The sequence below is a fragment of the Ochotona curzoniae genome, unplaced genomic scaffold (genome assembly GCF_017591425.1).
Source record: "Ochotona curzoniae isolate NIBS_2020 unplaced genomic scaffold, NIBS_Ocur_1.0 scaffold_4505, whole genome shotgun sequence".
In the NCBI taxonomy this organism is placed as follows: Eukaryota; Metazoa; Chordata; class Mammalia; order Lagomorpha; family Ochotonidae; genus Ochotona; species Ochotona curzoniae.
The window spans coordinates 56878927-56905187 of record NW_024467118.1 but is presented as its reverse complement, the minus strand read 5'-3'; the positions used below and the strand labels follow the sequence as shown (position 1 = coordinate 56905187).

Genomic DNA, 26261 nt, shown 5'->3' with positions numbered 1-26261 from the left:
CATACATTCAAAAGTAGATACCACTGTTCGATTTTTTTTTTTTGGAAGACTTTATTCTGGGCATAAGAAAAACTTAGTAAGTTTTAAAGACAGAACATTTGATTTCTGAAGTACACCAACTTTCTTACATGCAATATAAAAATATTTTCAACTTTACCATAATGAACCCCATAAGCTTTGTCTTAAGTAGTCAATTTAATTATGCAAGCATTTAAGGTTCATTTTAAAATATATTTTGAATCTGTATTTTCATCTTACAGGAAGGTAGCTAAGTAGCAAATATGAAAGAAATACATGGATTAAAGAATTCTAAATTGCTCTTTAGAGAAGTATTGATAAAGGACAAACAGAAAACCAGGAAGCCAATAGCAAATGATCATAATTTTAGAGATCTTACCATTAATAATAGAAGTTATAATAGCACTTAGTATTTATTGAATGTGTTTGTAACAGGTTCTCCTCTAAGTCATATTGTGATGATACTTTCTTCCAAAGTAGACTCATGGCATTTTTTGAAATATTTGCACTTTTTTTCCACAATACACATTTTCCATGAACTCTTTGAAAACATCTTCTATTTGCTAATCCCCTCAAGGACCTGACAAAGAAAGCATAAGTAGCACTCCCTCTCCACTAATGAAACACAGAGGTGAAGCCCAGAGCACGTTTTGTACAGCAATCTGCCCAGAGCTCCCCGAAGCCTGTGGTACTGTGGCTTTATAAATATCAAATGTATTTGCTAATCTATCTCACCATAAAGAAACCTACATCATCTTCAAACAAGTAGGTCATCATTTTCATCATCTACACAAAAACCTTTCAAGAACCGATCTGGTATACTAGTCTTTCAAAACTACTAAAAATAACTAAATAGGGAAAAAAACCAAACAAAAAAAAAAAACAAAGAAACCCAGTCTCCAATTCTTAAATCTAAACACCCCAAAATTAAAACTGGCCTCACAAAAATCCCCAGGAATTCCTTAACTATGTTGGGATTCAGAAAATAGCAGGCTATCCATGTCATCAGAGGTTTCAATATACCTGAGAACAGACCTCCCACAACATCTCAAAAAGCTAAGTAAGGACACCAAAAGGTCTACAACCACTTTGGATTTCCACAATTCCTACATCGCATACTTTTAACAGAAGATGCAGCATATCTTAATTATAGCTTGGTTACAGGTGTGAGGGTATTCTTTCCTTCCCCTCAACTTTTATAAGGCTTCATCAGAACCTCAGAAGGGCGCCCACAGCGATAGCTTAGAGTTTAAAGTCCTCGCCTTGAACACATCAGGATCCCATATGGGCGTCGGTTCTAATCCCGGTAGAACCACTTTCCATCCAGCTCCCTGCTTGTGGCCTGGGAAAGCAGCTGAGGACAGCCCAAAGCTTTGGGACCCTGCACCCATGTGGGATACCCGGAAGAAGTTCCTGGATCCTGGCTTCGGATTGGCTCAGCTGCAGCCACTGCAGTCACTTGGGGAGTGAACCATCGGATGGAAACTCTTCCTGTCTCTCCTCCTCTCTGTATATCTGCCTTTCCAATAAAAAAAAAAGAAGTTAAAACAAACAAACAAACAACCTCAGAAGGAAGGCAACATAACTCAAAGACTCAGGGAGCTATGGGGGTCCATTCTTTAAAAACTCAAGCCCAATTTCTAACTCTTTATTTGAAAAAAATGTAGAGGGTAGGGCTATATTCATTATGTACTTTTTGGCAGGAGGATAACAGGAAGAAGAAATACTGAATGTCTTAGATTCAGTAAGACATTCAAAATGTTCATAAAGTAAAAAAAAATTCAGAGAGGCAAAGGTAGGAAAAAGCAGGACACTGAAAGATTATAAAGAATTAAAGTGAAAAGGGCGTAAAATTTAATGACTAGTAACCGACAAAAGTCCAAAGATTAGCACAAGATGAAGTAAAAAAGAGATGATGGCAAGAAAGCTTGAAGTCTGAATAATTGGATAAGAGCATGATAAGAAACAAACGGGAGAATCAAATGAAAAATAGAAAGTGTCAAGGAACTGGGAAAGTAGACTATTCAAAGGTCATGTCAACCAACACTGAAGTCACAATGCTTAGTCACAGAGTCAGAATTAAAAAAAGGTGTACATCAACTGTTGCAGTCCTTTGAGGAAAAGTAAATATCGTAGAGGCTGGAACAGCAAGCTCTAAAGAATGATCTAAATAATTAAGAGAAAAATTCTATCACTGTATTTTTAACAATGACGTATAGAGTTATACAATAACTATATACGTGTATAGTTATACAATAAAGAAAATAGATAACACTGAATTGGATTTTATCCAGGAAGATCACAACTATGTAAACTTGTCATCACACACATTATGGGCTAAATCAGTATCCACCATATCAAGACATGGATGACGCACTTAAATCCTGCTTGACCTCTAGAATCTTCTTTTAGAATTCCAGACAATTTTAAGGGACTCGGTACAATGGCTCAATTGGCTATATCTCCCCTTTGCAAGTGCTGGGATGCCACATGGGTGCCTGCTCAAGTCCTGGCTGCCCCACTTCCCATCCAGTTCATGGCTTGTGGCCTGGAAAACCAGTAGAGGATGCCCAAAGCCTTGGGACCCTGCACCTGTGTGAGAGTCCAGAAGTTCCTGGCTTCTGGGTGAGATCAGCTCAGCTCTAGCCATTGCAGCCACTTCAATCAGTGGCTAGAAGATCTTTCTCTCTGTCTCTCTTTCTCTCTATAAATCTGATCTGCATTTCCAATAAAAATAAATAAATATTTTAAATGTATTTTAAATGTTGTATAATAAAGCAAAATTAATAAATGCTGATTGAATATAATCTCACATAATGTAGTATTTTAAATGGTTGAAAAGTTCAATTTTGTTTGAAATAGTTTTTTCTGCAGACTGTGGCACATGTTGAAAATATTAAACTTTGAGTCATTGGATCTGGAACACTCCAAGCTTTCCAGCACTAATAAACTGGCTGGTGTCCAATTCTAACAACATAAAGAAAAAGCCTTTGCCTTAGTACTTGATAACTTTCCTTGAATAACCTACAGTATCTAAAATATGTCATCTAATTCAGTAAGAATTTGTATTTTATAACAACTCTCATTAATGCAGGAATTGAAATTTGCAGTCTTTTAAACAGACTGTACATTAACCAAATTTGACAACACTAATCCATCAAAATTAAGTTCCACACCAGTTGGCATTTGACTTGTACTTGCAGTTAATGCTCTGTTTTACTTACCCCACTCTAGACTACTACATTTCAACTTCCCTTTAGTGTAAAAGAACTGCTTCTGAAAGAAGCAATAAGCCCCTCATCTATAATGAAGAAGCACTACCACACTACAATAAGGAAATAAGAGTAAACCTTCATAGATCTGTCACGCTGACCTCAATTTATATATCATCAAATAATACTCACCAATGCATACATCGATCTTCCCTTTAATAGCAGCTTCATGCAGAGGAGTATAGTTCCAGTTATCCCTGGCATTTGGATCAGCTCCTTGGCAGAGTAACAGACTCACCACCTCAGCATGGCCAAAAGAACAGGCATTATGGAGTGGGATGAGACCACCGTCATCCCGAGCATGAACATTAGCACCCATCTGCAGTAAGTGTTCCACAACATCCTTCCTTCCAAAACCTAAAAGGAAAGAGGAAAAAGGTCTTAACTATGACATCAATTTTGTAAAAAGAACTAGTATCTTTAACAACATCAAGTGCACCTGATAGCAAAAAAGGCTAAAGCAAAACAAACAACATTAACTCTAGTCACACTGACTGTCTTACTTCATGGAACTGGCAACCAAGAAAGCTCTTATCCTTTGGACAATTCATTTTGAAAAGCACTTCTCAGGCACTCATTCAGTGTTGGACAGCTACGCTGGAAAACAGAATAAGACTCCTCCCCAACAAGACAGGCATTTTCCCCTACAATTTACACGACAAAATTATGTGTATAAAACTCTTCTACTTCATAAAGACAAAGCTATTAAAGACAAAGTTATAAAAACAACCAAACTGAAGACAAAGCCCAACACACAACATATCAGGAGTACCTGAAGAGAAGTGAATGGATAGCAGAAAGTTTGGCTGCAAGGGATTTTGAAAAGCCAAAGCTTAAGATCACATCAAAATATTTCTTCTTGGAACTGTTAGCCAAGCTACACAGGATGGGTGGTAAAATGTAACAATTCAAACTTGAGTTTATTGAGTTTGAGGAAACAATGTGGCAAACAGCATTCAGCAATACAGAACACAAACACTGATAAGAAATACCAATCTTCAGGCCGAAAAGGGGAGTGGAGTCAGAAAGGATCTGAAACAGTGTAATTTACAAAGTAAACACTTAAAAAGATGGGAGATCGAAGAAGTATGACATCATTTGCAATTAAGGAGCAACAGCATCATGAAAAATCCAGAATGATCAGGACTTAATAAAACCAGTGAAAAAGGGGGAAATGGTCATTGGTAACTTTACTTTTTGGTACAGTGATAATAAAGCTGCAGAGCTAAAAGAGAGAAATAGAAACCAGCATCTTTTATCTTTACAACTAATGCCTTTATTCATCCTTCTTACTCACTTCAAATTTTATCAGTTTTTATTGACTAAGTATCACTGCCTCCCCTGCCATTATTCACCACAAAATGTTGTTAGAAACAAGCATATTATGTAAAACTAAAATGTGGTTTTAAGAGTCATAGCTTCTTCTATCTTCAAGATTTATTTAAAGATACAGCCTCTATGCAATCTGCAGAAATTAATTCATTCAAAAAATGGAGGCTATAAGGTCTCCAAAATAACTTATGTGTGTCCATAGATATTTACCACAAACTTAGAACAATGTTTTTTTTATGGGAAATACTTCAACTTAAGCCAAAAACTTTGGGTAAAAGAGATCAAGGCTGTATTAGTAACTAGAACCACAAGCAACAGTACAAGACATACACTAGAGGAATTGTCACCAACTTGCCTGGGTTCTGTTTGGTTTTTTGCTTATAACCCCTTTGGAACATGATAGCTACCAGGTTATGCTTGAACTCTAACATGCTTCTTACACACTGTAAGGAATTAACCACAGCAAGTAATATAATAAAAGAGCAACTATGACAAAATGATCAAAGTGGTGTGGGCATGTTGCAGTTGGCTGTCAGAATCTACAACTGTAGAAAATGAAAGTATGCATTGGGGGGAACTACTGCACATCTCTCAAATCTGTCTTCTCCAGCGCTCCAGCTCGGTTTAAAATCTCGTCATCTGTGTCTAAACTTCAACCAACTGATCTGCTGCCACATCTGCCACCCTCAAACGAATTCATACAGAACACAATACGCATAATGGTCTTTTCAAAGCATAAATTAAACCAAGTTGCTTCTCTGCTTAATATCTTGCAGTGGATTTCTGAAAGACATATATAGCAAAATGTCAGTACAAAACCCTAGTGACCTACAATACTTACGTGAGCCTGCTCCTGTTACCTATCCAACTTCACTGAGCTTCACTCATCATTTCACTTTCTGTTCCTTGAATAAGATACTCTTCCACCTGAGGGATTTTGCGCTCACAGCTTTCTGGCTGAAGCCCTGGCCTCACATCTTCACACAGGACAAGCTCCATCTGTCATGCAGTTGTCACTCCAAAGGTTAGCAACTCAGACATTCATTGAGCTCTCAGTTTAAAGCCACACACACACACACAACCCAACCCTATTTTCAACACTGTCCTGTTTTACTCTGTTTCTGTGCTGAAAGCACCTTGTCCATTTACTCCTCTATCTGCCTATTCTCTATCTCCCCACACAAGACATTTCATGAAAAGAAGGTAGCTGACCTCATCGTTACAGTAGTGCCTGACATACAGCGCGACCTCCATAAATCCTGCTGGATTCAAAGTGCTTATTTGCTTTGCGGTATTTAAAGCTAAATAGCTCTTAGTTTTACCTTTTCAATTTATAAAAAGAAAACAGGTTTAAAGATTCTCAAAACTAAAAATATTAAAAATATTTACTTTTTAAAACATTTATTTTTATTGGAAAGGCAGATGTACAGACAGTGAGAAAAATCAAACAAGTTTTTGTTTTGCCACTGATAGATTAAACACAATGAACATACTGATTAAATTTCCAGGTGTCTTTTTTGCAAATGTGTATGTGTTCTAAACATACTTTTTTTCCCCCTTGTTTTTTGCTGTTCAAATACCATAATCTTTTTTAAGTAAAGATTTTAAGTATATCTCACCCTTTACGGATCTTTAAGCATCTATAACATGTGGCTATCACAGTTTATTTAATTGGGTGGTTCCACCAGTGATAAAGCGCTTGCCACTATGAAGTTAAAATAAATTTTGTTGTAAAAACATCTTTTATAGTCTTTAAGATAAACACCTCTTCATTTAAGATAAATGCCTCAGGCATTTGGCACAACTGTTAAGAATACATCCAGTTCCAGTCCTTCAACTCCAACTCCTTGCTAATATACATGATGGGAGGCAAAGATAAAGACTCCAAGTGTTTGGGTTCCTGCCACCCCTGTCGAAGTTCCAGATTGGATTCGATGTTCCCACTGCACCTTGGCCCAGTTCTAGCTACGCCAAGCATTTGGAAAGTAAACCAGCAGATAAAAAAAAGATCTGTTTCCTATATGGGTGGTACGGATCAAAGCATTTGGGCCATCTTCTGTTATGTTCCCAGGCATGGTATTAAGAAGGTAGATCAGAGGCAGAGCAGTCAAGACTTCAACTGGCACTCCGGTAGGAAATTCATTATCATAAGCAGTGGCTTAATGCACTGTGCCACATGTATCATTTCTGTATTTATATACTTCCTATTTCAGGTTTACGTATTTTTCACATTCTATATTATTAAAATATATCACACATTCATTTATGTGTTAATACTGTCAGTATCATAAGGTTAACATCAATATCATTAACAAAGGTCAATAATTGTGTCGAACATTTTCCCTTCTTATTCTGGAGGAGTCGGACAGAAACAGGCTAAATGAAGATTAACCCTTTCCCGGTATAGAGAGTGAATCCTGTTTACTCTTGAGCCAAACAGGTGACTTCCACCTTCTGACTGGTAGTGAGACATTAAAGAGAAAGACTGAAGCTTCTGGAAAGGCATTTCAATTAAGAGAAGGGGTAAAGAAAGATGTCCCATCCCTCCTCTCCCACTTCTTTGGACTTTGAGAAAGCTCAAGAGAATTACGAAAAGGCCAGCACAGAACCCTTACTGCACTACTTGAAAATGTGCCATCTCCCAAATACACTTCTTGTCAAGTATAAAATGTATGTCCCTTAGACTTTAAGGCACTGTTGGCTGAAGTTTTAGAACATTCAGCTGAATCTATCCAAAGTATCTGTTCATATGTATACTAGCCATCTAAGTTTCATCTCTTGTCAGCTGTCAGTTCACTCTCTTGACCCAAAAATCTTACAGACTCTTTGTCTCTGAGTATTTTGTAGGAGTTCCTTATGTAATAAGGAATAACCCTGGACTGGTTATTGAAATCACAAACATTTTCTATACTTACAACTTACTTTGAAACTGATTACAGTTGTGCTTATTATTTTAAGTTTTAAATTTAAACAAATTATCAGTCTTTTCCTACATAGTTTGTGCTTTCTACATAAGAACCATTTCCATTTCGACCCTGCTCTGATGTTTTCTTCTAAATTGCAGATGGTTCTTGATTTACAATAGGGTTGTGTCCTAACAAACCCATTATAAGTTGAATATAAATTAAAAATGCATTTAATGCACCTAACCTACCAAATTTATGGGTTAGCAGCAACACAGAACCCTATGGATATACAGTGTTGGCTGTTGCCCCATATAACCCTTGGCTGCCTAGCAAGCATGGCTGGATGCCATTGCCCACACCGTGGGAAGGAGGATTGTACCACATATTACTACCAGGAAAGAATCAAACTTTGTTTCCAGAAACGCCTCTTCCAGATCATCCGTATATTGGGAATGTCTTGTGTTTTCACATTTCATTCACATTTAGATCTTTAATTTATCTGTAATTATAGTATGACTTGGAATTTTAACTTTACTTTTCCACATCTTCTCTTTGGTTGGTCAGATTTTCTCTGGATTATTTTAACTGGAAATTAAATCTAGAGGTGTATTTTTGCACAGCAGTTAGGATGTTACTTGGGCCGCTACGTCTCACACTAGAGTATGCTGATGTTGAGAGCCCAGCTCCCTACTTATTTTGCTGTCTGCATTGGGAGGCAGCAGGTGATGGCTCAGTTAGCTGGGGTCCTGCAGCCCACAGGGGCAATTAGATTGACTTTCCAGTTGCTGGGCACTTGGGGAGTTGACCAAAGATGGGCAGTCTCTGTCTCTCAAATCAAATTAAGTTACCCTTAATGCCAAGTGGGGCAAAGTCAGTCACCTTGTCATTTTTTTCACTTTATAATTTATTTATTTATGTACTTATTTATTGGAAAGTGAGTTACAGACAAGAGCTCTTCCATCTACTGGCTTACTTCCAGATGCTCCCAATCTCCATCCTCTGATGCCATCCCAGGAACATCAGCAGAGAGCTGGATGGGAAGCAGAGTGTCCAGGACTGGAATCCATGCCCATAGGAGATGATGTTGCTGCAAGCAGTGACTCAACCCACAGCACCAAACGCTTGTCCCTTTATAGACATGATCTAAGGTGACCTTGGACGTGACTGATAGAGATCAGCCTTATAAGGGATGAGAGAGGTCACTAGGGCAGTCAGATAAAGTGAGCAGGCTCAAGGGGACAGCAGGTAGACAGGATAGCAAGAGGCTGGCTGGTCCAAACCACACTAAAATCAGAGGTGCATCTGTAACTGCAATCTCCAGGGGCAATTTTTTGTAGTCCAGCAGGTTTTCCTGGTTAGCTAATTTGCTTTTCAGTTAGAGCTAGGGAGTTAGCACCACCTTTAGCTGGGACAAGTGCCCCAGGGCAACCCTCCACATTAACTTACCTGTTTTTTTTTATGCTCAACTAGGAATGTCAAGTCCAAGAAGAAACCTGCTAGAAATATTTAAAGCTCATCAAAATCTGACAAATTAACAATGCTGAATCTTCCAATAAATGCAGAATCATCCCTCAGTATCCTAAAAAACTGAGTTGAGGATATCTCCCGCCCTGTACTTTTTAACAAGTTAAGGATGGAAGTCTAGATTTCACTGTAAGTACATGGGAAGTCATTTACAAGGGAAATTTATTCATTCTATTTTTGAGCTTTAAAAAGACTTTCATTCAGCTGTGGGAAAAACAGAGTGATGAATGTCAGGAGCAAAATCAGAGACCAGTTTAATGTCAGCCGTGGCAATAGGAAGAAATGGCAGTGGCTTGAGACAGAACTGTGGCAATGTGGACAAGCCAAAGGAGATAGAATTGGGATAATCTTTCAAGGATGACAGGCTTCCAGACTTCTGGTTTGAGGAACTTATCCAATGGAGCTACCATTTGAGGAAGGGTTGGTGCGACCAGGCACCAATGAGAAGTTGGCTTTGATGGCCTGCTTCTCTTCAGCAGCTAAATTACATGATGTACAAATTCCTGCACATCCTTCCCCCCCCCCCGACAAGGTGATATCACATATTTAGAGAAATGTTAAAATACACTATATGGAAAGCACTATGCTGACACAATGAACAAAACCCGAACTTAAAACACAGTTTAACCCAATTTACTTAAAAATTCTTCCTTCAAGTTTCAATTAATTCCACTAAGAATGTTTCTACATCAAATGTAAAGTCATTGGTATCTATTTCCCAGGTCTGAATTTAAAGACAAAGCTGTTATCTTTTGTTCTGCATCTTAAATCTAAAGCATTTTAAAGCTTCAAAGAAAAAACCCTAGCCAATATTAAATTTCTTAACTCAGTACTGTGGTTTCCAAATTTTAATAAGAAGTGAAAAGCCAAAGGTACTTAGAGTATTTTAAACTGATCTTTTTATTTAAAGTGCAAAGTCACAGCTTAAATACATTTTCTCCCTAATTAGACTGTCAGAAAAGCCACAGCCAGTGTACATCATTGAAACTACTAATCCGCAGGCCTACACTAAACACCCGGCGAGAAAATTTAAACTCACATCTTTCATAGTCAAAAAAATTTCCTCAAAGTACTAAGAGATCCAATTACACCAAAAAACTCTAACCATAAAGTAAGTTTGGGACTGTCTAGGAAAATGACTCATAAATATATTATTTTGCTGATATGGTTGGAAAAGATAAAAAAGGTACTTAGTAAAAATTTTTTTCACTAATGTCTTCAAAAACATTAGGAAAAATTAGAATCCAAACTATCAGAATGGCCTCCTTATTTTAAATATTTTATTTCCTTAAGAATTATCAATCCACTTCCATCCAAAATCAAAAACCAAAAGCTCAACAATAGAAATACAGTTACTTTCAACAAAACAAAGCTCTGCCATGACACAATGATGTGATGATGGCTAAATGGTTATTTAAAGTTTAAATTATTTAAGAGGCAGGGGAGGTAGAGGGAATTGCCCATCTGCTGCTTTGCTTCATAAACCCAGCGAGGACTGAGGCTGGGCTGAGATGAAAACCAGGAACCCAAAACAGATAGAAACAGGTCTGGAAGGATCCCAACCATCTGAGCCGTCACTATAAGAAGCCCAAGGGTTCAAATCAACAGGAAGTTGGAATCATGAACCAGGAGCAGGTATCTGAGCCAGACACTCTAATCTGGGCCCAGGGTGCCTTCACTTCCAAATCCAAACTCCCATCCCTGATGTTTTCACAACTACGGTTTAGAAAACTACAAAATAACCGCTGGGATGTGGAGTGGGGAGTGAAATGCTGGTAGACTTTAACGGGCAATGATGAAGACAACAGTAATTGGCAAAGGAGGGATGGATGGGGAGTCATGGGCAGCCACAGTATGGTGGACAGCAGAAAACAGCGCCCCAAGGATTCCTCCCCTAGGCCATGTCCATATTCTCCCCAAACTACCTGGAGGAACAAACCTAGAACACAGGCCTTCACCACTCCATAACCCAACCTTTTCAAAACATATGATTTGCTCAAATACTGTGAACTCTCAACACAAAATAACAATAAAGCCAGAATTAACAAGGAAAAAAAACCAGACATTTGAAATAAGCAAACCTAATAAAGAATATTTGAAACAAGTCAGAACAGCAAAAAAAGCCTATCAACTAAAAACAAGACATATTAGCAAGAAATATAATAGGTAAAATAATTAAGTGATTGAATAGTAACAGAAACAAACTCCTAAGAGCTCCAACTTGAAGAACCTTCCCAAAAGTTAGCAGAAGGGTTTAGCACATGAATGAGGACAATAACAGAAAGAAGTAGAAAAAGAGAAAATAATGTCAAGATTTCTCAAAATGAAAGGATGTAAATTTTAATTCTCGTTAGATTTCACATACGAGCCAGCAGAATGGGCAGATACAATGTTAAGGAAGTCTACTGATACCATGGGCCCGGCGTTGTGGCCTAGTGGTTAAAGTCCTCGCCTTGAACACACCAGGATTCCCTATGGGCGCCGGTTCTAATAACGGCTGCTCCACTTCCCATCCAGCTCCCTGCTTGTGGCCCGGGAAAGCAGTCTGGGACGGCTCAAAGCTTTGGGACCCTGCACCTGCGTGTAGGAGACCCGGAAGAAGTTCCTGGTTCCTGGCTTTGGATTGGCACAGCACCACCTGTTGCGCTCACTTGGGGAGTGAATCATTGGACGGAAGATCTTCCCCTCTGTCTCTCCTCTCTGTATATCTGACTTTGTAATAAAAAATAGATAAATCTTAAAAAGAAAAAAAAAGAAGAAGTCTAGTGACACCAGAGACTAGGGCATTTCTGATTTCTTCAGAAGAAAACACCGGTTACAACAAAAGCAAAACGCCCACCAAGAGTCAGTCGGCAACTGAAGTCAACCTTATCAGCCTTAAGAAAAGTCATTTTGCTGTTCATCTTCAAGTCTAGCTAGCTTTATTCACATACAAAAGGAAAATGAAAATAATTGCAGGTATGTAAAAATCTCAACATTGAACACAAGAAGAACCTAGTCCAAAATACTTAGCAAAAGCACTTTAGCATGACAAAAACATTAATTCTATCTTATATGTGTACTTTCTCTGTGTGTAGTTGCACATCACGGATTCACTCAGGAAAAATCTACTCTTGTTTAAAGAAACAATGGCTAATTAAATATCTTAACAGATAATAATAATGCTTATTAGGTAACAGCTCACACCAATGCAAACTTTTTTTTTTTAATTTATTTATTTTTATTACAAAGTCAGATATACAGAGAGGAGAAGAAACAGAGAGGAAGATCTTCGGTCCGATGATTCACTCCCCAAGTGAGCGCATCGGGCGGTGCTGTGCCTATCTAAAGCCAGGAGCCAGGAATTTCCTCCAGGTCTCCCACGCGGTTCCAGGGTCCCAAAGCTTTGAGTCGTACTCGACTGTTTTCCCAGGCCACAAGCAGGGAGCTGGATGGGAAGTGGAGCTGCCAGGATTAGAACCAGCACCCATATGGGATCTTGGTGTGTTCAAGGTGAGGACTTTAGCCACTAGGCCACGCCACCGGGCCCCATCAATGCAAGCCTAATCAAGTCTGGTGTAAAGGCCTTTATCTAACAAAGGGATATTCTGAACTAAGATCTAAAGATTAAACAGTGAAACATGCAAAAGCACAGGATGTTCTCAGAGAGGACCAAGTATAGAAAACACCAAGATTAAATGGAACAAAATGTATTACATATGCAAACCCCTAAAAGATGGCTCAGGAAGGTTCAAAAATAGAAGCAAGGAATCAAATAGCTTTCTGCCACCTGAGATCAGCCATCAAGCTAATACATCACAACAAAATTCTTTTGTTTTACACATCAGTGAGATCACGATCATTCCCTACCACTGTCGCATAATTCAAATTTCTGCTATATGAACTTAATATAGAAAAACTAAAATATATAAATATTTATAGATACATCCATCTCAGGAGCCAGAGGGTAAAAAGCTGCTAACCAGTATTGGAACACAGCTGAAAAATTTCAGTCACTCTCCCTTTATTTCAACGTGGAAGGTATTTGAGGTTATCTTCACTTCACTAGTAAGAAGGGAAAGGTTAAATACAGTACAGTGAATGAATTACAATAACTACAAGTCAAAACAAAAAGCTGTAAAATGTTCAACACAGTATTTCAAAAAACCCATCTTCATTTTTATTTAAATAGCTGTATGCATTATTCAATAAATGGCTATGAAAAACTGGTACCTAAAAAAAAAAATCTTTTCTATGTCTGCCTCTCCGTACATAGCCAAAGAAATTTAAATTGAACTGAAAGTATGGAAAATTGAAGTGAAATCTTAAAAGAAAAAATCTTAGGTAGACATTTGTACATTCTCAGGATAGAAAAAAAAAACAGAAGAAAATGAAAAGAGAAACTTCTAAGGCAACAGATTTGTAAAGTTCATAGATATGATTAAAAACAAACTAGGAAAATAGTTGCAATAACCATTTAAAAAGGACAGATAAAATCAATACCAAAAAGCAAAACAAAAACTAAACAAAACTAAACAAAAAAGCTAAACAAAAACTAAAAACAGGAAGATAATTCACACAACAAAGAAATACTGATTTTTTAAAAATAAATTCAGTGATCCAGAAACAATGAGAAATAAAACATGAATAAGGAGGCAGGAATTTGGCCTACTGTTAGGTTACCATTTAGGATGTCCAACACCCCACTTTCCTGGCTCCCCGGGTGGGAATCCTGATTACTCTCCTGATTCTAGCTTTCTACTAGTGCCTCCCTGGCCGGTAGCATGGTGAGGACTCAAGTGCTTTGTTCGGGGGTGGCAGGAGCCGAGTTCCTATCCTCTGGCTTATAGCTTTGCCCGACACCTGCCACTGCAACCATCCAGAGGACTGAATGGGCATAGGGGGCTCTGCCAGTTTCTCTGTGTCTCCAAATACTCATGAACAGAATTAATAAACAGTATCATGTTCACACAAAACAAATCTACACAAGAGTAAAAACAAAACATCCTAGAGCTCCAATTTGATATTCCTGGAACCATCCCGGTTGTAACTGCCATTTTACCCTTTAGGTAAGATGATTATTGATGGGATAATCATAATCAGTAATCTGCTTGGGACCAGCACAGTGACACAGCCAGATCATCCCCCACCGGTGGTTCCATATGAACACCAGTTCATATCTCAGCTATTCCACTTGTTACCCCTGTTAGCAGCATGGGAAAGCAGCAGAGGATGGCCCAAGTCCATGCACCCACATGAGAGACCTGGAAGTTCCTATGTCAAGCTTCAGACTGGCCCAGCTCTAGCCATGGCAGCCATTTGGGGAGCAAACCAGCAGATGAAAGGATCTTCCTATCTCTCCCTCTCTCTCTCATTGTAATCCTTTTATAAATAAACCTTAAAAACAAAGAAGTAACCTGCTTAGTGATTCCTGTAATGTCCCTTATATGACCCTTACCTGATGTCAGAAGTGTTAGTATTTCTTGGAAAGTACGTTCCAGCTGGCCAATGACTAACAGAGTCTGTCCTAGCATTTAAAGCCTTTTGTGCTGCCTCCTAGCACGCAGAATCCTGTCTTCTTGCCAATGCCCAAAACATGCTGTATTTGTAAATTCCAAATAAATTCTACTCTGTATAATTTTTATGTGTCTACCTCTTTCTCCTCCTGGCACCTTCTGCCTTTAGTAATCGGCTCTCATATGCCAAAGTTTTCCAAGACAAAGGACAAAACTAATCTACGGGTAGCAGAAGGGTAGTGACTCAAAAGTAACTTAAAAAAACTACAGTTCTTAAGAAAATCCTTCATAAAATTGTAAATACTTATCCTATTAAACTCCAACTCTTGAGATCACTAAATATACATATTACACCCTTAAATATATACCAATATGGGAGCCAGTGCTGTGACATAGCAGGAAAAGCTGCTTCCTGTGGCGACTGCAACCCAAGTAGTGCCAGTTCAAGCCCTGGCTGCTCCACTTCCATCCAGATCCCTGCTAGTATGCCGGGAAAGACCAAGGAGGATGGCCAGAATGGTTGAGCCCTTGCAGGCATGTGGGAGGTCTGCATGAAGCTCCTGGTTCCTGGCTTTGGACTGGCTCAGTTCTAGCTGTTGCAGCCATTGGGGAGTGAAGCAGTGGATGTAGGATCTCTCTCTGTCTTTCCCCCTCTCCCTGGAACTCTTTCAAATAAATAAATCTTAATGATGGCTAACTTGGCTCAGTTTGGCCTCTGTATTTGGTAGACATTTTCTCAAGGATGAATTAATTCTATCACTTCAAAGAAAACAGTTTTCAATAGTTTCTGATCATTAGATTTGAGCCTTCAAACAAAAGTATTTTGAAACACTTGCATTTGCCACCATAAGCTTAACAGTTTCCAAATACTTAAATTCTTTTTCTGATGAGACTGGTGGTGATATTAGCAAATGCATTTATCAATTTTTACTATAAAGCAAAATGTGCCTGAGAAAACTATATAGCTTACTGAATATTTTCTGAACAATGAACAATCAAAACAGATAAAGGTAAGATCCACTTGTGGCCCCAACATTAATGATTTTTACATAGCAGAGACAGGAAAGCACTCATTTGGTTTCAGATTCTGTATTGCAATTTATCTTTAGAAAACTGCAAGTTACCAAGGTTGGATATGGTGTCAAAAAAATCAAGTAAAAATTCTATTACAATATCCTTCGTTTTCCAATTACATTATTTGTTTGAAGAAGAATTTTCTCCATATACTTCAACCCACATAATATATTACAACACACAGCAGGCAGAAGTAGCTGAAAATTCAGCTGTCGTCTAAGTCACACACAAAAATCAAAATGGAAGTGTGAAATAGCACCACTCCTTTCATTATCTTTGTTTTAGGAAACAGCTTCTTTTAGTTTGAGTGTTATTTGCAAGGCAGCATCATACATAAGGCCCCCTTCCAGCCTGGGCTGCTCGGCTTCTGATCCAGCTCCTTACGGATGCACCTGGGAAGAGGCAGAACAATGGTCCCAGTGCTCGGGACTGTTAACACATGGGAGACCTGGATGAAGCTCTCAGCCTCTGGCTTCTTCCTGGCCCATTCTCCAGTTGTTGAAGTCATTTGCAGAGTACATCAAAGGAAGGAAGATCTGTCTATGTATCTTTCAAAAAAAATAATAAATTTCAGCACTGCTGAGTTTCACCTGGACAGAGGACTACAGCTACCCTGAGAGTCAAACTCACAGACAGATGGAAAGGCTGATCAACAAAAGCCCTGAGATGTGCTCTAATGAATATATCATCTACCACAGTTCATCCTGGTCATATTAGAAAATAACCTTTCTCTAGGCCAATAGAAAAAGATATGCTGACCATCTTACCTCCATTTTTTTCTACTTTATTTGGGCAAAATATATATATGTTAAGATGTATCACCCATTTTTAGCTATGCAGTAGTTCAATGTCATTTTTACATACTTTGAAATTGCTGGGATTTACATATATTTTATTTATTATTGAAAAAAGTTTAATTTGTCTGCCTCTGTCAGTCAAAAGATGTAACAAAAATTAAGATTTTCTTAAGAATCTTAAGTAGTCTTAAGGAAAGGAGTTGCTAAAACATCCTTCCATTTAAATATGAGGTTCTTCAAAGATGACTGCTAATCACATTTTTTAAGTTTGTAAAGCAAATGAAATAAAGAACAGATGGTGCAACATTCTAATAACTGCAAATTTTTCAACAGCCTACTTAGCTAAAAATTTTATCTTAACTGACTAGGTAAAGAGGAAACATAAATCAACAAAACTCACTATTAGCTGCCTTGGGGTAGTAACACAAGAGACTACTTTTTCTTGTTCTTTTTCAAGTCTGCACAATGATTTTTGGTAACAGAAAAATGATAACAGTAACAGAAAAATGGGATAGTAGTAACAACTGTAAATTACAAACTATTTCAGAATACAGATTTTATTTGTCATTGCTACCAAGCTTCTATTTGAATATCATGAGCCAAAAGATTTTAGACAATGAGATATGTGTTTAAGAGTGTCCCATCACTTAGTAAGGCATGTGTGTGACCCTGGACTTTGACAATAAAGGACTGGATTGATATATGAGGGCTATTATGTTTTATAGTTAAGAAAAGCAAAGGAAGGGGCCAGTGTTGCAGTGTAGCAGGTAAAACTGCTGGAATCTAGCTACTCTACTTACAATCCAGCTGGCTGCTAATGCACCTGGGAAAGCAACAGAATGTGCTTGGACCCACGTGTGACACCTAAAAGAAGCTCCTGGCTCCCAGCTTCAGACAGGCCCAGCACCAGCCATTGAGGCCATGTGGGGAGTATGCCAGCAGAAGCAGGACAACTCTCCCTCTCTCCTTGTAACTCAGTCTTTCAAATAAATAATGTTTAAAAAAGAAGAAAATCAAAGTATCAAAAATGTTAAGAATTCACTTGTTCACATATTTGTATAGCAGTTACTGTGAATGATTCACTGAATTAAATGTCAAGGTTCTTTAACTACATAGTCCAAATGTATGTTTCTTTTAAATCAAGAGGATTTTACACTAGCAAAGTTGGCAAAGTTTTATAATTTTTGGGGAGGAGAGACAACCACATTTTAGCTTACGTATCTAATTTTTAAACTTAGTATAAAAGTTTCTTTGTGAAATGAGAATATTTTTAAGAAGCAAAACACGAATTGGCATCTCTTCTCATAACATTAAGAAAAAAATAGCTACAGTATATTCATTAACTGTAATCCTACGTCCTTTAAAAAAAAGAAAAACAATCCATAAAGAATTATACTTCTTATTAAGAAGTTAAATAGTCAAAATTATGCTTTATATAAGTTTGAATATATACTAATAAAGGCATCTGATCTTTACAGCGTCTGCTTAAATGCATATATTACCTAGCCTTTCCAATCAACTAGGCATCAAGAGCTAGCATCTACTTTTTAAACTATAACTGAAGAAATGGAAGTTACAGCTGTAAGTTTTTTTGTCAATGAACAAATTCAATACAGGGTTTCTAGTTTGGGTTAGTGTTACAAGAAATCATCTGCTAACTACCAAATTATTGCTCACACACGCCCCTCTGCCCCCGCTACACGTACCACTGAAGAAAAAAGCTGTGAGTCCAAACAAACAAAAGCACAGTTGGCACCAACTAATTCTGTAACAAGGGAAGGCAAAAGGGAGAATAAATTCTACACCATTTCAGTTCCTCTACTCCCACAATCAAAAATAAACTCATATGTGTAAATTGAGTGAGGAGCTGATACATGCCCCCAAATCTCAGTGCCTGAAAAAAAAAAAAAAAAGAAGGAAAAAGAAAAAAAAAAAAAGGCTTAACCTGAAGGTGCTACCCTTCTACAAAGAAATGCCTGAACCAACAAGCCAAACAAGTTTCCACACAGTGCAGAAACTCACTGCCTGAAAGGTGATCTTGGCCATGTGATGGTGCTTGAGAGAAAAGCAGTGAGCATGCACAAAACAGACACTCTAAATTTGCCGCATTTACTTGAAATCAAGACACCTCGTAAAAACTGAGGTTCAACATTATCTTGAGAGCCCAGCCTCTAACAGAAATCATTTAAGAAACCCACTCTACTGGATTCTTTAAGGATACAGTGCTTTTTGGGCCCGGCGCGGTGGCGCAGTGGTTAAGGTCCTCACCTTGCACGCCCGGGATCCCATATGGGCGCCGGTTCTAATCCCGGCGGCCCCACTTCCCATCCAGCTCCCTGCCTGTGGCCCGGAAAGCAGTCCAGGACGGCCCAAAACTTTGGGACCCTGCACCCGCGTGGGGCTTCGGGTCGGCATCGATCGTTGCACTCACTTGGGGAGTGAATCATCGGACGGAAGATCTTCCTCTCTGTCTCTCCTCTCTGTATATCCGCCTTTCCAATAAAAATAAAATAAATCTTTAAAAAAAAAAAAGAATACAGTGCTTTTTGTTCAACAATACATTGAAAGTACATGTCTAGATTTTCTTAAGCACACTTTCATTTGTTTTATAAATAAGCAAATTCTCCTAAAGGGAAGCTTCCAATGAATCTTCAGACTCCAAGCCCTCTTAACCTGAGCTAAATTAGTCAGCTCTCCCTGTAAATCCACATTGACACCTGGGAACAGTCTGCTAACCCTCAACACAAAGCCACCCATTAAAGAGCTCTCCTATAAATACTGCTCTCACGAGTGGCAAATACATGTCAACATCACTTTTGGGGAGACACTCTAACCACAGCACACAATCTACTCTCAGAAGAATAAACACAGTCATTTCAAGGACCCCCGAGACAGTGGGAAAATAAGAATTTAGGACACATCCTATCTTTTTCAATGTGCCTATACATATTTTATAGTCACCTACCCAAAAGATTAGTCTGTGAAGTACATAAGGCCTTTAAATACATTTATGGCTCACGATGATGCATATTTCCTTGGAAAACCTAGCACTGTGATGTATTTTATCGTATATGTATTGTAGTGCTACATTTTAGAATCACTGACATTTCTTGATTCTTGTCTTCTGGACTGTATACCCAAGATGGCACTTTTGAAAATCGTAATGCTCACAACTTAAGCCTTGATGAGATATCTTCTAGCCTCAAAATATGTTTGTTTCTTTGCCCTATTAACTATCAAAAAGTCACCTCACATCTGAAAGGAACACACTTGACCTATGATCTATCCAAGTCATGAGGGAAAGAGGCAGATATTCGATAGGACAGAAAATGCTGCAAATAACTGATCTAAACTTACCCCCCCACACACGACTCCCATGCAAATAAATTCATAAATTATGACATAATTACATGATGCTACCCTAAGTGGTGATCCTTCAAACCTTCCAAGAGTCCTCTTCTATTCCAGGCCACAAACGCATGTCCAGCATGGAAAACAGGTCAAAGGGAGCTATCCTTCACATCCTAGACCTTTATTTTTATCCTTCAATTTATTTAATATCTGCAAAAATGAGTGATTTAAAAATTAAGACCAAATTCCACATATAAAGGACCTATGGGAACTTTAGCAGGAAAATATTTCTACAATACGCACAAGAAAATGCCCACAGAACAGACAAGATTATTTCAACATCAGCTAAAATACGTTATAACACATGAAGCAACAGCATATATCTGAAATATTATTTGTATTTCAGTAGATAATTCCAAATAAAATTTAAAAATTATTTTGAAAAGAAAAAATTAGACAAGAGAAATCCAAATATCATTACACATTCAGCCAAACTGACTTCCAAGAATAAGGCGATGAGTGTTAGTGACAGAAAAAAAAATCGTTCAGGGAATACTGTTCCCAGGAGAGTTTGTAAACAAGAGGTAGAAAACAGAAGAGCTGGCCCTGAGCTCACCGTCAACTAGGAGACTAGGAAGCATAAACAGTTACCTGGACAATATTGCCACTTAATCAATTACTCCCCAATTCTGTGGCCTAAAGTAACAAGCAGCATTGGTTATTTGTGCTGTTACTGTGTGTGACTATGACAGCCCAGGCCCTGGAGGCCCTGGGTTGCTGCAGTGTCTGGAGTGGCATTCTCACTGCCTCAGCTGAGAGGGAGTGAGAGCCACTCTTTTTTTTTTTTTAAGATTTCTTTATTTTTTATTACAGAGTCAGATATGCAGAGAGGAGGAGGGACAGAGAGGAAGATCTTCCGTCTGATGATTCACTCCCCAAGTGATCGCAACGGCTGCTCTTACTCTTCTCCTGTACACCAGCTTTACTCCGCAGCAGCAGGATTCCACAGGAGAGCACCAGAAAGTGAAAACTGCAGATTCCTGAGGGCTCAGGTGTCATACCACTCCTGTCCCATTTCATTCATCCTAGCAAATCACAAGTCTATCTCATACAAAAGCAGAGGAAAATGGGCTCTACAGTACCACAATGCCCCCCAGTAAATATTTTTAATATCATTAAGTGAATATCACTAAGGAAAACATTTCATGAAGGAAAGGAAACATTTCATGATCACTACAAATAAAATGTTCAGGGCAGGTATTCAGTGTGATTAGGATGCCTGCGTCCCAGGATTAGCTGGGTTCACCGTCTGGCTAGGGGTTCTGATGCCAGCCCCCTGCTAATGCACCTGTGATAAACTGAAGTGCTGCTTTAAGAAGTAACTGGGCTTGGGCCACCTAGGTGAGATCCTTACTGAGGCCTCAGACTGTAGCTTTGGTCCCAGCTGGGCCCCAGCATATGAATTTGGGAAGGGGACCAGTGGATGTGTTCTTTTTTGGGGGAGTACACACTGTTTCTGTGTCTCCCAAATAACTAACTTTTACCTTATAAAGATGTCAACTCTTCAGGAAGACACATGTATGGACTGAGCACACCTTTGGGATTCCTAAATGGAAATTCTAATCCCCAGAGCCCTTATGAGAGACAGAAGGAGACAAGTACTCCATTTTTTTTTTTTTTATGTTTCATAGGAACTGTTCCTTATTGTATTTGGATATGCTGATATACAAATATTACTGTATTACAGCTGCCCAACAGCATTAAGGACAGTAGCATGATGCACAATTTGGACTCCAAGAGCAACAAGTCCTATCATGTGGCCTAGATGTGCAGTGGGCTACAGCACATAGTCTGTGGAAGCACACACTGGGATGGCTCGAAGTAAAATCACCTAATGACTTGTTTCTCAAAATGTCTGCCTGTTGCTGACACAAAATTGAGCTGATATATATCACGATCAAAAAACATTACACTGTCCAAAAGAATTTGTATGATTCCACTTACAATAAAATAGACAACTATTTATAGTTAGAGAAAAAAATCAACAGTATTCTCCAGGGGACCAGGTAGGAACAAGGATTAATGTATAGAACTGTCTAGGTCATGGCGGCATCCAAAAGAGTTTGAGTAACAGGTGTTTACACCTGTCAAAACTAACTGAACGTACGTATAAGATCTGTACAAATAACTGTACAAATAGTACAAATAGTAAAGACAAATCTTCAAGCACCAAACTCTTCTGACAATGATATACCTATTGGTAAAGATAGTGAACCTGCAATAGATGGCTGAAATTTACATTGACAAGCACTAAAAATTGGTTCACAGATTGAGAAACAACAGCAGAGATACGTAATAGAACCCACACAGCAACATAATTTATGTAAGCATTCCTCTTTGTTGAACAGTTTGCTTGTCATCAATTTTTCCCTTAAGAGCTATAAATTTGATATCTTACAGTCAATTTGTTCACTAAGTCATTTGCTTCCAAAGAGTGGGATCATTAACTTAAAAGAAAAAGATACATAACTTGTACATCTTTCCAAGAAAGAGTTCTACATTAATATTTTTCTAGGGCCCAGCGCCGTGGCCTAGCGGCTAAAATCTTTGCCTTGAACGCGCCGCGATCCCGTATAGGCGCTGGTTCTAATCCCGGCGGCTCCACTTCCCATCCACTTCCCTGCTTGTGGCCTGGGAAAGCAGCAGAGGACAGCCCAAAGCCTTGGGTTCCTGCAAACACGTGGGAGACTCGGAAGAAGTTCCTGGCTCCTGGCTTCGGATAGGCAGAGCACTGGCCGTTGTGGTCACTTGGGGAGTGAAGCACCGGACGGAATATCTTCCTCTCTGTCTCTCCTCCTCTCTCTACATATATATCTGACTTTCTAATAAAAATAAAAAACAAACCTTTAAAAAAATATTTTTCTAAAAAGGCAAACGGTAGCCTTTAGGAAAACACTAAGATAATCATGTCTGTAAGCAACAATTTCAAGTCTGGGAAGGCATTTAGGAGAGCAGTTCCTTTTTCCTGATGCTATATCAGATCCCTCTTAAATCCTAACAGAGTATTTGTTTGAAAATATAATCTAGGTCTTGCCAGACAATGATAAATACAAAGATTCCTCCTCCAGGCCTTAAGCATTCTGACTCATTTTCCTACCAGCAACTAGCTAGGCAGCAATTTAGAGCACACAGTACTTTTTTTAAACTAGGAACTACATTTATACAATCAAGCAGAGTCATGTTGAAAAACAAGAACGAATCAAGCAATCTCGGTAGGGTTGAATCTTTGCTGTGGTAAATATTATCCAGATCCAAAGGGGGGGGGGGGACCAACTGGCACCTCTGTTGTGTACTACATCACAACCCAAATCACTTGTCAATGAACTCCTTCTCTCTGTAATTCTTTCAAAGAAAAACAAAGTAAATCCTTAAAAATATATAGTATTTGCCTAAACTTTATTATATGCAGAAACTAAAGATTATGTTCTAATTGTGGAGAAAATAATTCAATTGACACATTCTCTTAATTTCACTGCTAGAAACTAAATGGGAAGTCAGAATTACATACTGGGATGCTGATTCAATTCCTGAGTGCCCACTTCCTTTCTAGCTTCCTGGTAAATGCACCTGGGAAAGCAGCAGACTTGAGCGTCCTACCATGCATGTGGGAAACCTGCACAGAGTTTCAGGTACCTAACTTCAGCTTTGCCCACGTAGGTGCATTTACCTTTGTCAGTTATTACTCACAAGAAAGTAAAATAAAAGCAGAATAAAAAGGAATGACAAGATTTCTGAAGCAATGTGAAAATAATCAGATGTGGAATAAAGTATGCAGAACCACAAACTTTGGTTGATTTTTAAGATCAGATAAAAATTTTACTTAGCCTAAAGAAAGAGATGCTATCTCATTTAAAACAAGCAAGGCCCTTTAGCGATATCTAGTTGGGTAAAAACCTGCTTGCGATTTGCTTCACTGCGTTCGTAACAGGAGTGCCCACTTTACCAAGAACGGATCCAATGACCTAATAACGATTTCCTGTGTTTCTTACACTACTGGTCGTGACTCCTTAATGGATCACAAATGGCATTTGCTCCAAATGAAAAGAAGTGGAATACAACATAAAATATCAAAGCAGAACACATGTAGTAAGGTAAAGTATAGCTTGATTAAACTTTTGATTTAGGTTTGTTTCTATGACAATATAAAACACACTTCCAAGTACATAGGGGTTGCAATTAACAACAACAACAAAAAAAACAATAAAAGTTACTCTTACATACAAGTTCCCCACTGGCCCTCCTCTAATTCTCTAATACACCACAAAAGTCAAACTCTGCACTATACCCAGAAAATGAAAAATGATCTTCATAAGTCAGGTACAGTTTATGTTCATCTATGCTTGATTTCACAAATCCTACAATCAAATTGCTTGAATTCAAATCTAAGTTCTACCATTTCCTGCGTGTATATGGCCTTGTAAAAATAATATGATTCACATTTTTAAAAAGATTTATTTATTTTTACATTTGTAAAATTAGGTTAATAGAATGTCCAGAACTGTGATAAAAAATAAGTACCATATACTGACATGTCTACTGTTAATAGAACTAAAGGAGTGCTTTACTAATATTAGAAATGTATCAAGAGACTTAACAGAGCATCTTGGATTTATTAACTTTGGGTGTGTATGTGTGTGTTGTTTTTCATTTCACAGCTTTCTTTCCGACTTGAACTTGCAATGTATATGTAATGTATATGCTTCCAAAGTAATATTTCTAATGTATAGCTTTTTGTTTTACATTTCTCTGTAACGTATTTTTATACATTATTCTAGGTGTTTGTAAAAGGAAATAATCCATGACTTGCTAAGACAAAAAAGGAGAGTGCGGTGCCCAGAGCTCCAGAGTTTGCACTTCCTAACTAGACTTCGTTCTTCTCACTAGGTCCTGGCACAGCCTTGGTATAATCATTTCCAGCCGTGAGAATTAAGGTGAACGGCCTGCTAGACAGTAAGTGGCCTTCAAAGTCTGTAGCCCTTCCTGTCACACAATGCATCCAAATGTTTTCCCCTGGTTGTCTCACACCAGCCTATCTTGATCTCCCAACCGGGACAGCAAACTTCTCCAAGGCGGAGTTGCACAAAACTTGAAGCACGCCTTTACTGCGGCTATTCAGACACATCCTTCCACACTGGCCGGGTGACGCGAAACTTCTTTTGATCTGGACTGTCCTCAAGGGACAGAGCCTTGCTCTTAAAAGAAAGAAAACTGGCACACAGACGACAAAGCGACTTTGAGAGCTGCCTAGTTCTCACTTTTTTCCTGAACACTCAGAACTGGAAAAAGTTCGAGTCTACAAGACTCGGCCCTTGCTAGATGTATCCCTGCAGTCAAGAAGGAACGGATTCGCACGTCCCCTCCCACGTCCCCCACCCCGACACCTCCAGAAAGGTAGTAAGGTGTGGGAGCACCACAGCCACGCCTCCCCCAGGTTGCCCCGTCACAATTCCCAGTTGTTCCCAGACCCCCCGCCCCGGCCTTCACCCAAGCACCATCAAAAAGCAATGCAAAGGTCTGACCTGCAGCGAAGTGCAGGGGCGAAGACTTGCGGCCGGCCATGTCCTTCGCGTTCACGTTGGCCGAGTCCACCAGCCTCTTGACCCGGGACACGTCCCCATTGCGACAGGCCTCCAGCAGTTCCCGCAGGGCCCCACTCACTGCCGGGACCCCAGTCGTCCCAGTTCCCAGTGTGGCGGTGTGGCTCACGCCGGCTGCCTCGGGGCTCTCCGCCAAGCTCGATCCCGGGGAGGACGGAGAGGAAGAAGAGGAAGAAGTCGGGGAAGAAGAGGACGACGGGGAATTGGCACTGCCGCCGCCGGCTGGATGGGGAGCAACCCCGACGGCCAACGAAGCGGAAGCCGCCGGGACGCCGGCAGCAGCGGCCACAGGACAAATGGTGCTGCTGCTGGTATTGCCACAGCTGCTACTGTCAGTTGTGTCCGGGGATCGGGGCCTGTCGGGCGGATCCCGACTGCCATCCCCCTCCGGCAGCGCTAGGCCGTGCCGCGGGGAAGCGAAAGGTGCCAGGCCGCCGGCCGTGGGGGAGGCTGGGGTGGTCGCTGGGGCCAGGCCGGGGCTGAGAGGCGGGGGCGGCGGCGGCGGCGGCGCCGAAGCCCCTGGGGCGGGCTGGAGCTGTTGTTGATGATGGTGGTGATGATGCTGAGAGCGACGCGACGCCGCCATCTTCGGACTCCCCCAGCCCTGTCACTGCGGCAACGGCCCCACCGCCCGCCCTCACTTCCGACCACTGGGCCAATCCGCGCTCAGCGCACAGGAAATGATGCTGGCCGGAGGGGGCGGGTCGAAAAGAAGGAGGGAAGTGTAGGGAGCTTTGTAGAACTTCTGTGGCGGTAGGCGTGGCTTGTTGGTTGAGAGGCGTGGCTTGGCGGCTGAGGAGCCTGGCTTGGTGGCTGAGGGCGGGCTTTGTGACAA

At 39.7% G+C, this 26261-nt stretch overlaps 1 protein-coding gene across 1 annotated transcript in view; it reads right to left on the bottom strand.

The window, feature by feature from the left end:
- TNKS (tankyrase) overlaps nucleotides 1-26040 on the bottom strand; it is a 161831-nt gene extending 135791 nt beyond the window's left edge. The window contains exons 1-2 of the mRNA XM_040965836.1: nucleotides 25349-26040; nucleotides 3423-3647 (exon numbers count right to left, since the gene is read on the bottom strand). Of these exons, the coding sequence (XP_040821770.1) occupies nucleotides 3423-3647; nucleotides 25349-26012 (889 nt within the window). The 5' untranslated portion in view covers nucleotides 26013-26040. The remainder of the gene's footprint in view (nucleotides 1-3422; nucleotides 3648-25348) is intronic.
- Between the last annotated feature and the right edge of the window lie 221 nt (nucleotides 26041-26261).